Source organism: Colias eurytheme, chromosome 8 (genome assembly GCF_061535395.1).
Source record: "Colias eurytheme isolate Ceu_HAF_F1 chromosome 8, ilColEury1 Martin Lab GWU primary, whole genome shotgun sequence".
NCBI classification, from domain to species: Eukaryota; Metazoa; Arthropoda; class Insecta; order Lepidoptera; family Pieridae; genus Colias; species Colias eurytheme.
The window spans coordinates 6,546,754-6,562,998 of NC_142987.1; the positions used below are offsets into that span (position 1 = coordinate 6,546,754).

The 16,245-nt window shown below is 33.9% G+C and overlaps 1 protein-coding gene across 5 annotated transcripts in view; it reads right to left on the reverse strand.

Annotated features, from left to right (window-relative positions):
* Positions 1-8,232: 8,232 nt before the first annotated feature.
* The window catches only part of IRSp53 (Insulin receptor substrate 53 kDa), a 127,635-nt gene continuing 119,622 nt past the window's right edge, over positions 8,233-16,245 (reverse strand). For 4 of the 5 annotated variants that reach the window (XM_090104692.1, XM_090104691.1, XM_090104689.1 and 1 more), the window contains 8 exons: positions 15,612-15,677; positions 14,881-15,072; positions 13,446-13,665; positions 12,711-12,966; positions 11,704-11,878; positions 10,999-11,211; positions 10,749-10,915; positions 8,233-10,591 (listed from right to left, as the gene is read on the reverse strand). In XM_090104692.1, the coding sequence (XP_089960818.1) occupies positions 8,800-10,591; positions 10,749-10,915; positions 10,999-11,211; positions 11,704-11,878; positions 12,711-12,966; positions 13,446-13,665; positions 14,881-15,072; positions 15,612-15,677 (3,081 nt within the window). In that variant the 3' untranslated portion in view covers positions 8,233-8,799. The remainder of the gene's footprint in view (positions 10,592-10,748; positions 10,916-10,998; positions 11,212-11,703; positions 11,879-12,710; positions 12,967-13,445; positions 13,666-14,880; positions 15,073-15,611; positions 15,678-16,245) is intronic. The other variant, XM_090104693.1, reaches the window with a different exon arrangement.

Below are 16,245 nucleotides of genomic sequence, written 5' to 3' on the forward strand. Positions count from 1 at the left end.
TGAAAATCTACAAACACAGAGTCGAAATTGATTTAAAAATTTGCATAAGTCATACAATTTCGAGAATATTTAATAATGCATATTAGAAATTCCTTAAAACTTTATTCATTTTATTTCTGGATCCCTAAACTTGTCCTTTCCCTTTTTCCCTTATATAATTGAGAAAACTTAATAGAATATCCATAAAACATAAGTAATATCGGTCGCTTGACAATAGCATAGAAGCTTCTTAAAACTTTACGGTTGTTGTGAGGGGATGCTGATCACAAGCTGAGAGGTTAAATTACTTTAATTAGTTCCTGACAGTGAGTGAATTATACCGAAGTAGTAAAACGATATTGTAATATGGCTTCTATCTTGTTAAAATGCTGTATGGTCCGGGAGCCAGCAGCAGATTTTATGACCAAGTTCCTCTCAAGCGGTAATTAGTAAAATGCATCAAAGTATAGTATTATGAAGCCTCGTGAACGTCAGCTGGAGCTCGGTTGGGGGGAAGAGCGGTTGTAGCCTCCCGTATCAGCTGACGGTTTTTCCACCAAGATACAGCCAGCTGACATATATATTTATCCACAGTTACATATAAGGTATCATCAGGTATATTTTTGTTTGAGAGGAAATAACGGAAAATAAATTTTTCTTTAAATTTAACTTTCATGTTCGAGACACCAGCTGACGTATAATACACCATGTTGTAACCAGCTGACTATTTTTTTTCGTTGAGATATTGGGTTAGCTACAATTTGACAAATTTTTAGCTGAGAGGAAATGAATGAATGAATGTATTTTTTTTCCTATGTGCGTGGGAGGCACCCCCCCAACCGAGCGCCAGCTGACGTTCACGAGGCTTTATAATACTATACTCTCATGCGTCTGACGAATTATCTCTTGAGAGGAAATAGTTAACCAAATTTGCACCTGGCTCCCTAACCAGTATAGACGTAAGTAACTTCATGATAATAAAATATGAATAATTGCCTGGCGTATTTTGTTAATTTTATTTTTCCTAACGTCCTTTCAATTTTTTATGTTTATCATAGTTTGAAGTTTCCTTAAATTATGATTTACATATTATTAATATTGTAAGACATTAATTATACATATCTACTAGGTAAACTTTAAATAAAATACCTGCGTAAAAATATTTCGGAAAGTTGGTCAATTATTCATATACTGTAAATCAAAAGTTCACAGTTTCAGATCTATTGTATAAAACTGTATAAAACATTCCTCTCTGCGTATATAAAGTTATTCCGAAACTTAGTTGATACTTACCGGATTGTGAGACGGCCACTCAAAATACGAAACTTAAATCCTTTCCAAGTGAAAGCCACTAGAATATGTATGCTAAAACACTGCGAATAAAACACGAGATATTGAAATGTTTTGTTTTACGTGCCTAACTTGTTAACTAAAGGAAAAGACTTTAAAACTTTTCAAGACTACAGTCGTAACAAGTTCTAACCAAACACAACTATGTATTTTATTTGTAAAAATGACATGCAAAGATGCAGGCTCTCCTTGTATTCGTATAGTTCAAACAGTTATTCCTTTGGGTGTATACCAATTACCAACAACTCCAACTTTTGCTAACTTGTATAATTGAATACAACCACTTAATATCATACAAGCTACTTGTCCCGGCTCCAGCTGCATTGATACGAGATCAAAAGAATGAAAAATATAATTTAGCTTTTACTAGTGAAATAATTTTTAAAATAGCTTCGAAGCTCATTGGAACCCAAAAACAAATAAATAAAATTATTTCTCTATTGTAATAAAACAAATATTACATGAAATTTGCTCTATGAAATTATATAAAAACTTAACTGTTCCGCCACAGAACGTATATTTCTCATTATTTCCCCTTTTCCTCAACATAAAGAGGTTGGACACTTTTACGTCGAGGGCACTCTTGTAGTTTATTGACATTTACTTTCCGAGAATAAACACGCTGTTAAAGTCTATCTTGACTCAAATAACGTACGAGAATTGAATATATTAACGTTATTAATGCACTCAGTGAAATGAAGCTTTTGAGGTTTATTAGCTGAAAAATCACAATAAATTTTAATAAAGTAACTACTTATGTTTTCATGTACTTATGCTTTTAAACACTCCTTTTTTCTACTAGAATAAGGCGAGTCAATTGTAGGGATTGTCTTTTGATGAGAAATCTCTTGTCTGGCATTGATTTCTAGGATTAAAACATGAAGCGGTCAATCACAGCAGTTCCCAATACAGAGCTTTATTAGACTTGGAAAGTGCTTTAAGATTTGTTACGTTCTGTGAAATCGGCGAACCAATATCATTCGATATTGCTAAAGTTCTCGTATTATGCATATAGAGAGGGAGAAAATCTGCAAACACATTAATCTTAACATACCTACATACGAATAATCTTACAAATATCAATAATTACCGTATCATTTATGATAATATTCTGTTTTAATTATCGTCAGTATTGTTAACATAATGTGTCTATTGTGTTACATGTTACTGATAGCAAACGATTGATAGCAAACGAACTATTTTTCCTGATATTTATATTATAATATAAAATAAACAATGAACCTATTTTAGGATCTTGTCACAATAAATTTGCGAACACTATATCACTTAGGAAATTGTTATTAAAATTATAATAATATTTAAAATGGTGGGTACTTTTAATTGTGTATAAAAATCAAACTTATATTAACTATACCACATATTTTATGTGGTATAGTTAATATAAGTTTAATATATAAGTTAAAAACCTCAAATATTTTTCTGTTTCAAAAACGAGACAGTGCGATTAAGTCTAATTTCGCGGCGACAGTTCTAGATCTATTTAATATATACTTATGTTTAATATTCTTATAAAATCACCTACTATTTTGAAACAATATTGTAACGGGGATTACGCCGTACGAGGCAGCGTCCCAGCTAATGCAATATGTATTAGCTTTTAACGTTTTCTCTACAGATAACTAAAGAAAACTTGCGACATGTTGAAATAAACGTGCGATTTTTTGAAAGCGTATATTTGTCCGTCGACTTATATTGGTATTATTAAGATTATTAAGAGCACTGTTATTATAATAAAGTGAAAATAACGTTTTTTAACGGATTGCATTACCTATCTATTATCTACACTCTTATATAATACAAAATGCGTACAACGTGTCGTGGATATTGTTATTTGTTTTTATTAAGTATTATAAGTATAAGAAAGTAAAAATAAATTATAACATAAAAATATTTATCTAATATCAAAAAGGGAAACCATACAAATTTATATAGTGATGTCATGAATCTTAGAAAGTGTTTGCCTTTCCTTGTTTCGGTGACTATAACAACCTTATAAGAAATTTTCTTAAAATGAGAGGACTTCCAAACTTAGAAATTGGTTATAAAATACGTTATTACTTATCTTTTTCGTAAATAGTTTTCTCGCTGTATTTGTTTCGCTCATATTACATATTTTATCAACCATTATGGATTTTGTCTGTTGTAGGTATACGAAAAAATATAAAAGTTAGTAAATGGAACTGAATCGTTCACCTAAAAAAATATATATCAGTAAGTATGGATGTATGGATGTATGGATGTTTGTTACTCTTTCACGTAAAAACTACTGAACCGATTACAATGAAATTTAGCACACATATAGAGGGTAACTTGGATTAACACATAGGATAGGTTTTATCCCGGAAATCCCACGGGAACGGGAACTATAAATATAGAGGGGACTTAAGGCGCATCCTGTCTGTTCAGTGTCAATTCATACTTTGGTTAGAGTTCGCTTTTGGCTCAAGTTCAAGTGGGACAACAAACGAGCATGCCACGGAAGGGCCGTCGATGAGCCTTAATGCTGGGCTCCGAAAGCCTGGATAAATGTGAAGCCGTTTAGACTGTACATTGTTAAATTAGTACGGGGTTGGACGCTCCGTTTAAAGGAAATTACAGGGAATTATTACTATCTCTTTACACTTGCCATGTGCTAATATTATAATTTAAGTGTTTAATATTAAAATATTATTTTATTTGATATTTTTATATGAAGACTTTATTTTTATAAATAACATACTATTAAGTTACCTATCCTTAAGTAATTTGATCGGAAATAAATTTCTTAATTCTGATTACTGTTTCCAAATTTTAAACAGTTTCTAAAAGTCGATATGCCAGTCGCTTCTTATTTAATAACTCGGATGTAGAGCCGTCCAATGTATAAAACTTACCAAACAGCGTTTACCTCTAAGCTCTCCTATTTTTTTATAGGCAAATCTTTGTTTTTCGCTTCCATTAGCAATAACGATTACTCCATGTTGCGAAGTAAACCAAAATAAAAGTCACCTCCTGACTGAGCCATCAAACCACGTGTTGACAAGGTTTTAATATCGTGGAGTGTATTTGTGGTAAACGGAAAGCTTTGGGAAAACGCCCTTATAAAATATCTGTAAAATTACTTTTTTAGCCCACTTCTTTAATATGAAAGTTATACATAATATTAGAGAATGATCACCAATACTTAGCGACTTAATATTTTTAAGGTTCGCTGCATGAATTAATAAATAATAATATATAATTTGAAATTAATCAAACAATTACTGAATTCATTGTTCATTTGAATACTAAGTAAAATAATTAATGTTTGCCTACATTTTGCGGGCGCTTTCAAATTTATTACAAACCGGTAATAAGCGTATGCATCTTTAAAATTTCATTGTTAGCTTAATGTTAGCGGCATTATGGTGTTATAATAGTGTTTTACATAAATTAGGCGGTAAAGTGGACATTGTTGCATGTAGGGGTTTGTGTGGGTTGGCATCGGCTATATAGAGAGCTTGCCGCTGCCAAATTGCCCGTTCGCTTATCATTTGGATTACGTCTAGCGCGGCCACAATAGGTATACCACGTCACGGGAATATTCCACATTTTAAATTTATGCACGCTTGAGTTATCGATGAATAGCGTGAGTCTTATGTGTATTCATTAGCTATCGCATTTACGTTTCGAATTATGGTATCAATGTGAGCAGGCTATGGCGGCGGGATTTGCAGAGTTTCAGTGTAATAATTCTTTGAAATAGTCTTAGCTTTGCTGGTTTGTATATTAAATTATGCTTAGCGCCTGTATTATACGATAACAATACCTAATTTTGCATTGAAAATTGCAATTTGCCAAGCAACTGCCATATTGGTGTAGTTTTATTATTTGTTTCTATGCTATTGGTTTCTATGTTCTAGTGAGGAATGTATAAATGTACTGATTACTAAATACTTGAAATCATAAATGTCACGTCAGTCTTGGATGCCTAATTAGCTTCATTTAGCTCTATTCAAGCAATGCATCTATGAATCTTAATACTGGCTATAATGAGAAGTAAACCTAATATTGAAACTGTAGGTGAACATCGCAGCAGCATTTCTCCAATTTCGAGCAAAACACGCTCACCACTTGTCTGAATGACTTTTATTTAGATTCAGAGTTTCGAGCAAACATTACAGTTGGCGGACTTTTGTTTCCCCGTTGTTAATAGCGTCCAGCTGCAACCGCAGACCAACGAAGTTTTTCTCGTGTATTTAAGAGTTGCAATTTTACACTTATAACATTAAACACGCCGTTTTAGTGCTTTCAGACTTTATTTTTTATGAGCTTGATACGTTGAACCTAGGTGAATATAGAGAACGGTGAATTATAGATGCCTGATTTCTCTTTTCTTTTGATTAGGCCTAAATGCCATAATGAAGATCACAATTTGACCTGTATGCCTAATATTAATACTTTTTATATTTTGTCATTGAAATACTGCATAAAATGTTATCAAATCTCGCATATTTGGGCCAACAGCCGCTGAAATATTTGCACACAAAACAAAATACACGTTTCATTAAAATCTCTTAAAATACGTCCCACGTTCATTTGTTAAAGGGCTGTGGCATATTTTTTATAAATTGCAGATATTTCCAGGCCAACGGGCTTAAGAGAAGCGACGACTTGGAAAGCATTGGCCTCCTCTTATTTGCACTGGAAATTGATTTCATGTCGATATCAGTAATATCTTATTTCTGAACTTTTTGTTTGTATCTTATTTAAAATTTTAATTAATTCGGAAGAGTAGGTTTCATTTTTATTGGAAATTTTTTAAATATTTTAAGTTAATTCATGGCTTATCGTAGAAAGTTTATGATATAGTTTTCATAAATTAGTTGTTTTTATATGGTGTCTATTTGCAATTGTATGAATTTGCTCATTTTTATTGGGTAGTTTTGATAAATAAATAAAATAACGATTCTGTCTGCAATCTTACTCAAGCATTAGCTATAAAATCGATCAATTAAACACTAAGAGATCTGAACCCCTGTGGAAATGGGAATTAAAACATACATTAAATGCATGCACGGCGTTATTTATACTTCAACCATGCCCTCAGCAGACGTAAAGGCATATTCAGTGGCTCAAACGATGCGTGGGTTTCTTTTGACGGGCAAAACGTAGTCGGACTTCCCGTGGAACGTTTAATCCTTGCTTTTGCGATGGTGACTTCTTTGTCAAATGAATGTGAGGTGTTGGCGGATGCTGGGCGCTGTTTAAGCACCGTTGGTCTATTAAATTGACTATATAGAGGGCAGTGTGAAAGAACTAATAAAACAGCAAGAATGATTGAATAATTATTTAATATTTGTCTTAATACAGTTATAAATTGTTAGTGTATTTTAATATTTCAAAAGGATTTCAAAAATATGATTAGATCAGTTACTCGTGTAAAATACAGTGTTACAGATTCCTTACTGTTGAAATAACATCAATCAGATCTTAATATCAATTATTATCATTCATCTCTGATTGTGCTTTCATTAAGTACCTTCGTATATTTCCTTTTAATTGAATATATTTTATATTTTCGTTTGCTATTGAATAATTAATGAATACTTAGGTATCATAGAATCAGTCACTAATAACTCTTATTTAAAATTGGTTTCATTTTAAATCAAAAAGCCATAGCCCAACTATTTTAATTACAATAATTTCTGTTGGTACTTTTCATACTCTCTTAAATAAATAAGTAAAGATTGCAATGGTTCCAGTCATTTCCATTGTACATTTTTATTCAAGGCGTTATGCATACGAGATTTGCCGAGAAGCAAACGTGATAACTAAAAAGTGATAATAGTTGTACCTGCAGCTGTAAATCCGTACTGTGTAGTTCTTCGTATCGCGTTCTAACTTCAGCCAGATAAAGTTTCAGACGCAATAAACTTGACATGACTTAATAAGAATGACATTAAGTTTGTATAGTGTATATCCTAGTTTTAGTGAGCTCAGATTTACTGAGCATTTTCCGTTAAATGCAGGTAGAAGACAATTTTACGTAGCACAATAGAACGTTTCGTTTTGCTCCAAATTTAGCGGATTCCGTTTGCTTTGTGGACGTATTACATGAATTCATGAGTGTACTTCATTTACATGAACGAATTGGATTGCAGCGTTCGTTTTAGCGTTTTAGTGGTTTTATCTATATTCCAAAATTTCTGTAATTATTCTGTGCAATCGTAATATTAATTATTATTAACGTTATTAACCAATTTTAATGAAATTTTGTTAATCTGTGTTGAATTATACTGATAAAAAAGAAAAAGGCAAGGAAATCTAAGAAGATTTATGCGTACCACGAATTTCATCGAGTCAGCAAGTTTATAGCTCCCAAAGTGAAATAGTCGAACACAATGTCGTAGAAATGATTGTTGTTTTCTTATGACTATTTTATTTCCTTAACTGTAATTTTTTCCACAAGGAAAAATATGAAAATAAATGTTTACCCAAAACATCTTGGCGTGAGTGCCACAAGGAAACCCCATAAGTCCGGGAAATGTGATAAATTATTGGCCATTGTCCCGAAGGACCAATTTAACATTGATTTTCCTTTCAACACACGTCAGCAATATATTTTTGTTTAAGTATACTTTGGGAACTGTTAGTGGGATGATTTTTGTGACACATTTTGGGCGAGATTCGGGCTAGATAAGGCTCGCAGGAGATGCGTTAAATGTTATCACTATGATTAATCACATCCCACGTCATGCCCGTTTTTTAGTTACAAACTTAAAAAAAGCTATATTTGAGATAATATTGGCAACTCATCCACAAATATTTATATTACTTAACGATTAAGCTTTAAACTCTGATAATAAGTGTTGATCACATGAATGTTTATCAGTTTATCGGGGGGTTAAATAAAACAAAATGTTATTGTAAAAATTGTGATATATTCTTTCTTAAACTATGAATAACTGTACAAAATACACGATGATTCTAATTTACATAATATAATATTTTTAACAAAATAATAAAATATATAAAACATTATTCAATGGCAGGCGACGATCGATCGTTCGTTAAAGTTTTTCGTAGCTTTACTGTTGCAAATTGTTGTGGCCTGTGCAAAAACAATATGATCATAATAAAAACCCTTACATTATAACACTATAACAATAATATTAAAAATTAATAAAACTAGACTTTATTTGGATACATGGTAGATAGAAAAAATACCTCAGGTATTAAAGAACGTTAATATTTCAAATTAAGTGTGAACTTTTCTGTATGAATTTTTATCAAAAAGTTAACATTAACAACAAAAATATACAAAAATGACAATAGTCACAACTCAAACTAAGTAACTAAAAACAAGTAAAAAAATACGAGCAAACTTCTACCACAAACTACTCGTGCACAATGAAATTAATTAATAGATAATTTAGGGGAATGGTATACATTGAGGACCCTTGTCCTTTACGTTAAAGGAGCCTATAATTACTTGTACATGGCAGTTTCTCGGCCCCATAAATCGTACCACGGACCGAAGGTGTGACCGTCTTCAGGTAATTCTGGTCCCTCGGTAGGACGCTTAAGTAACTTTGTACGGGGTAACAATTGTGGCCTTTGTTGTTTCAATGCTTCATTAAATTTTTGATCATCTGATTCACTGTACTGACTTTCATTTCTTTGGTCGGCGAATCTTCTACCTTCGAGTCTTGCTTCTTCCTGTCGCATCTTTGATTTTTCGGCTTTTTTGGAATCTGTTTCATAATCATATCTGGAAGCACGCCTTTCCTGGTCGCTAAAGTAAGATATATTAGCGTCATAAAATCTTTCTTCTTTCCTTCCATTATATTGTAAAGAACTGTCATCATAACTCCGGATTATTCTACTTCGTGATCTCACTTCGCGGTTTTTGTTGTCAGTAAACTCTTTTTTAACTTGTCGTCTATCTAATGAATAGTCGATTCTGGGCTCTCTAGTCTCGTATTGCCTTGCGTCTTTCTTTTGGTTCCTTACTTCGGCTTTTGGATAATCTTTGTTATTTTTCATGTTTTCAAAATTATTTTGCGGACGATTTTTATCTTCGTTAGACCTTTTCTTATATTTTAGTGTACCATCGTCATGGCCATTGTATGGACCTTCCTGACGTATTTCATTATTATTTCTTTCCATGGGAATACCGTACCTATCGGTAACTTCATTATCTTTGTACTTCAAAGTCTCAGATGACGCTGAAAAAGTTTTAATTTCCTTAGAATTATCCTTAAACGTTTTGAATTCCATAGCTTTTGGCGAAGATCGATCATGTGAAGATTTTTTATTTTTTTCAGGTAATGTTGCTCGAACGTGAGGTTTTATTGGTGTTATTTCAATTTCATCAAACTCAGGCATATATGCATTTTCCTTGCTAGTTTTTATTTCTTTCTCCATCAGTTGTGCCTGTCTACGGCGATCTAATTCTTGTTGTTTCTTTGACGTCATATGATCATCTACAATTATACAATCATATGGATCAGTACTAGAAGCAACAGAATTAACATCAGAACTGCTATCATTGTCGTATCTTTGTAATATTTCCCTTCGCTTCACAGTTTTCATAACATAGCCTTCACCAGTTTCATCATTGTAAAAACTATTTTCGAAATTAGTCTTTATAGTGCTCGTATTAGTTAGGTCTGAATGTCGAGATTCATTTCGCTGAACAAATTCTTCTGGTTTTTCCTCTACAATAGATTTCTCGGACATGCTCTTTTTATTCATCTGCGTTGGGTGATAATTCTCATTTGCTTTCTTTGCTTTTTCAACCCTCTCTTCATGAGCTTGGATAGATCCTAAACTCCGTGCCTGCCGCATACCATTGTTTATTTTTATGTCTTTCCTATCAATAGTTTCCTGAGGTCGTTGTATATTTTCTACGTGTGGCGTGTTTTCAGTGTTCACGAGTTTCCTCGGCTCAGGGATATCGGGAGCTGGTCTCAGTTCTTTTTTCAATTTAACAAACAATTTTTTCTTAAACTCGGGTACCGTATCAACAATGTCTCGATGTTGCCATAGGGACATTCCTTCCATGATCTCCTCAGAAGTAGTGCGCCCAAATTTCCAGAATGATTTGGTTCTTTTGATCTTTTGTGAATCTTTGTCCATATCTAACATATTACGTAAAAGTAGCTGTTGGTCATCAGTTAAATATCCATTATTCGTGTTATTTTGTTTGGGACCACGTTTTAAACTTTGCGTTTTTAACAAATAGGCTTTGTGTTCGTTGCTGAGATGGGCAGATTTACTACAAAATGAAATAAAAATACATAAAATAAGTTCTAGCAAAAGTAACACAAAAGCAATATAAAGCAAAATAAAAAAAGGAAAACTAGGGGATCAAATAAAAAGAAAGCTAGGGTGCAGTTCTTGAAATTCTACATAGAGATACAAGTGATTTATACCTGATAGGTACTCGAAGGCGCTGAGCTTCTTCATCGCTATAATCAATATCAGGTTGTGGAGGTGGTTCATTTGAGAAACCTGAATCATTCGAACTGTGTAGAGAAACGTTACCAACAGCTCCGACCGCTGACACCACAGTTTTAGCGGGTGCTTTGTTCTGCGTCATCTGCAATCAATTGCAATTTTCAATGAAATGTTTAACAAATATTTAATTATTACTCAGAATATAAACTAAAGTTTAAAAGCTACCTGTGAACGCAAAGGTAACGTTTGTGGGCCAAAGCTTCTTGTTTCAATCACTGCGTGGGTCGTGAAACTTGCAGCTGAAGTGGAATTCTTTATTGCACCGGCAGCTCCAGATGGTGTAGAGTGGAAAGTAGCGCTGGCCGAAGTACTGAGAGCGCTCGGGGACGGCGCTGGTAATGTTGGAGGCAGGCCTGGAGATGTCGGTGCGAGACGACCCTGCTATTAAAGAGGAAAATTTAATGAAGTAATCTACACTAATATTATAAAGAGGAAAACTTTGTTTGTTTGTTTGATTGTAATGAATAGGCTCATAAACTACTGGACTGATTTTGATGAAATTTGGCACAGATAATCTTTAGACCCTCAGAAAGAACATAAGCTACCTTTTATTGCGAAATATGTACCACGGGCGAAGCCGGGGCGGACCGCTAGTATAGTTATATTGTAATGAATTATGAAGAAAGATGGTCCTTAGGTAAATAATTTAAAGCATACAATATCAATAAGACTAAAGATTATTTAAGTGTGTGTGTGTGTATGTGTACGTGAATGAATGTTGTAATACTAACAATTGTTGTCTTGACTATTAATACAAAAATTTGCTATTTACATAATTAACTTTATAAAACTGGGCCAATATTTTTGTATGTATGTAGATTAAGTTTGGGAATTGTGTGTTTCATTCCATTTCATTTCATATATTCATACCTTAGCAACATGGTGAGCTGTGACCGTATCCCCGAACATCCGTGTCGTTGGATGCGAGTGCGAGTGTGCCGACGTGGAGGACATCTGCGTGTGTGCGAGCGGCGCGGGCGGCGGGGTCTCGCTCGGCGTCTGCGCGCAGCTCCAGCGTGCTGGCGAGTTACCACTGAAATAGTTCCTTTATATTTGACTGATTTTGAGTGTATCGGTTATTGACGTGACAACGTCTTAAGCGCGTCACACACGGTGAAGATACTATAATATTTTATCTTAAGATACAGTAATATTTTATAATTACAGTATCTTAAGGTATCCGGTATCAGCGTTCTGACCATCATTTTTCTTTTTGTCATTGCGTACTAAGACCCCTGTAGAACCGCCATCCTGTTACAAATGACCCACAAAATTTCGGGTCATTTCAGATACTGTAATATAAAAAATTTACAGTATCTTAAGATAAAATATTATGGTATCTTCACCATGTGTAACGCTCTTTATAATTCGATAAAGCCGGCTGCACGCACGAAAAAACATGACTCATGCGGCGTTACCTTGCTCTGACTCATCTGAGGCGTTCCATGTAAGGCTTGAAGTGCGAAAGAGAGCGCAGAACGAGCGACAAAGAAGCACAATCGGACGTTGTCACGTTCAACTATCGTCAGTAAACCGACTTTACAGACAACCAATTTTTTTTTATTTAATTTTGTTCATAATAGGCATTTGACCGCGGTCCCGCCTGGTAGTAAGCGTAGATGCGTTCGATCGCTTATTAAATGGGTATGGGTTGTCAATAAACATTGTTGAGTGAGTAATTTGTCTATGAAAAAAAAATACTTTACACAATTACCTTTACTTTAAAACGCACTATACAATTAAATTATTAAAATTGTTATGCCCTTTTAATATTGGCTTCTAGAGAAATTTTTGGTTCTGTATTTGAAAACAAATATTATTATCTTTCACATAATAATTTATTTCTAGTTTAAAATTGTACACTATAAAATACTCACATAACTTCATCATTTATGATCGGTTCAGTATAAGCCAGGGGGAACCAACCCGCGCTATGTGTGCGCAGATTTTCCCCATATTGCCATCCTTTAGTTCTGTCTCCCAGCAGTGCCAGCATGTCCCCTTGCTGGAAGCTAAGCTGGTTGTCACCAGCCGCTGCGTAGGCGTATAGAGCCCTGGCGAGTGGTGGGTCACGAGACGTGCAAGTTGGTGGCGCCAGTGACGTCGGTCGAGTACTGGTGCGTGAGTCTGTACCTGAGAAGGTTAAAAATTCGTCAAAAGTAGGCAAAATATAGGCAAAAACTTTCCCGTCTTATTTCCACGCGGTAGGATAACTATTTGAAAGCATTAATGCAAGAAAAGCATCGTTCTTTTTTGCCAGGGTCAATTATGTTATTCGAAAACTCATTCTAATTGATACTATTCTCTATTCGAGTAAATAAAACGGACAGACATGCTTTGGTATTATGAAATTAGAATGGATTAATTACACAACTGATTAAAGTAAGATACTGAACAATAAGGAAATAGCACAGGAAATGAGGTTTATACATAATGTATGTAATGAGGTTTATACCTAATAGTTATCAAAATTAATATTAATGCTTATTAACTCTAAATATTATAGGGAAGATTACAATAAACACACATAATCTAACAATACAGACTGGAAACGCTGAGTACAACGTTTCGTTCACACGAAAAGAGCAAAATCGAATTGTCGCATATCTTACCTTGTTCGGAAGCGTGTAAGCTCGCTTGCAGATTCAAATCGGATTTCGCTCTAGAGATACCCTGACTGGGGGAACCTAAGTCCCCGATAGATCGCACGTCAAGGCACGACGCGTCGACCGATCTCGTTTTGCGCAAGGCTGAACCGACGGACGCGCGGTCGTCGTCGTCCCCGTTCCGCGGGCTGGCGTATACGTCTTCGTCTGCCCAGAATGAGACTTGCTGCGAACGTAATATTCAGATAAAGATATTCGTGGTCAAAGTTTGTTCATTAGCGAAGCAAAATTACTCGTGTGTAATCGTGTGTAATGTAAATAGGCAGTAATCTTAGTCTCAGAACTTAAGAATTCTCTGAATACTATATGGATTGGTATTTAAATCGGCTACTTTAAAAAAAAACAACGCTCATAAATATAACTACTCCTGCCAGGGTTCACAATTTATTAAAGACCTAAAACTTATGTTAAATTATAATTTACAATTATCTTTTATGAGAGTAGATAAAACAGAACGTATAAGTATATATATTGCTTAACAATGCTTAGTTTAAGAATGTTTAACTTATAAAAATATATCTACAGGATACGCGATTTCTAAAAAGCCTCAGTGAGCCCATTCATTTTCTTCAGTCTATTTTCTTCAACTTAAGTGATGCTCAGATGTTTAGTTTGTATCCAATTTCTTATTTGGACACTTAATTAACCCAAATAATATTTCAGCGGAATAATCTATCGAAGGGAAAACAAAAATGTAATAAAGAAAAATATAATAAAAGTATTGAAATAGAACTAGTTTCGTGAGTCAAAATATATTATAAACTTTGCTTAAATAATATATTACAGTATAATACATGAATTGCTAAAATATTAATCTTCGTAAATATCTCGGGAATAACACGAACTTGACGCCATAGAAGGAAATAAAATCAACGGTTTCTAGTATCCTACATCCGAGATGATTGTGACCAATACATCGCTGGCAATATTGTAAAATCTCATAAGTGTTTTATGGACAACATGGTCAACATGCATAATACAAAACTCAAATAACCATATCGAATACAATGGCCAATAAAGTATTAAAATGCGTGCTCGCAAACTTTTACGTTCCAAAAAATAAAGTTAATGCTGTGCCATTCCTTTTATAATCCTTCATTTTAAATTAAAAACAGAATTACTTTTTTTCTTTTCAAGAAAAGGACCCGTTTTCGGGAGATAAAAACGTACTTATACAGAAGTTTCAGTGAGTTAATATAAACTTAGTATCACAAACTTATTTCATCTATGGTAAAATATCATTAGCTTGTTTCTTTAATTATTAAGTCGGACGTACCTACTACTCTTACTAAAAATAATAATTGACGAATGATTATATTCGTAAATAGGTAAAATATCTTCTTACACGTTTAAAACTAATATTATTAAGTTTGTAACCTACCCGCATTCTGCTAACGAACATAGCTTCAACATTCGGCGGCAGGAACTCCCTAGTTCTGGAAACTTCTAGCCACTCTTCCAAGCCAGTAGTGTACGCGTTGGCGCCGGCTGTATGGTAAGCCAGCCAGTGCTTCGCGAGCGAGCATTGACGTTCCAGAACAAAACCATAGCGACGACGCTCTTGAGTCATTGCCTAAAATAGAAGAATAGAAGATTTGATGTACTGTATGAGTAACGTTTTAACCCATTGAGCCCCGAACGGCCCGATCGGTCCACGACATAATATATTTTCTATTGTGTCTGTGATTCCGGGGCCTGAGTTATTAATGCTGTAAGCTTGTATGACTGTGGGAGTTGAATATGTTCAAATGTTATATTAAGCTAGTTTATCCTTTATGAATAGGGTAGTATTGTACAGGCATAAAAGTACACCTTAAAAGGATGTAGGTCTTTCGCACACAGAATGTCATGCAATTAGTTTTTTTTTTTTATTAGGTAAATTGTGCATGTCCATTAATATAAAATATTTTATGTATGTTGCTATGGTTCAATATGGTTTTCGATACTGCATTTTAAAGTAAAAATTGTGCATGATTGTCCTATTTCTAAACGGAAAGAGATCCCATATAGCTTGGCAGTACAAACAACCGAGTCTCAACTTCGGCTAGACGCAACCGCGATACTATCACAAAAGTTATTTGTTTAGAATACAAATCTCTCTGAAATACTTACGTTCTTTAAACTTTGCTCACAAAATGCATCCAACTTTGTTTTTTCCTCTTCCAATATTTGCATGCTCTGAAACATTTAGTACATTCAAATATCTCTTGTTAATCTTGTGTTTAGTTATAAGTGAAAATTTTGTAAAAGTATTTCACCCACGTGGCTCCTCTCCTATTGGTCGTAGTGTGATGATTTATAGCCTATAATAGCCTTCCTCGATAAATGAGCTATCTAACACTGAAAGAATTTTTCAAATCGGACCAGTAGTTCCCTAGATTAGCGCGTTCAAACAAACAAACAAACTCTCCAGCTTTATAATATTAGTATAGATAAATCTGTTCTCCTCAAGGATTCAATATTTAATGCCTTAAACTTAACGAAGCTGGTGATTTACCGCCCATTTAGATTTCAATTTATTTATAAATGAGTATCTACTGAGCGTGAATATTAAATAAAAATTAAATTGCAGGGAAATAGTGAATCAATGAATACATTCAGTTAAAGCAATTATATTAAACATATTCAAATTAATATTTTCAAAATCAATTTGTGGTGATGATGTAATTCTCAAAAATTATTAAATATTCATTATATTTAAATAACATATGAGAAAATTTCAATAAACTCTCGAATGAAACACGTT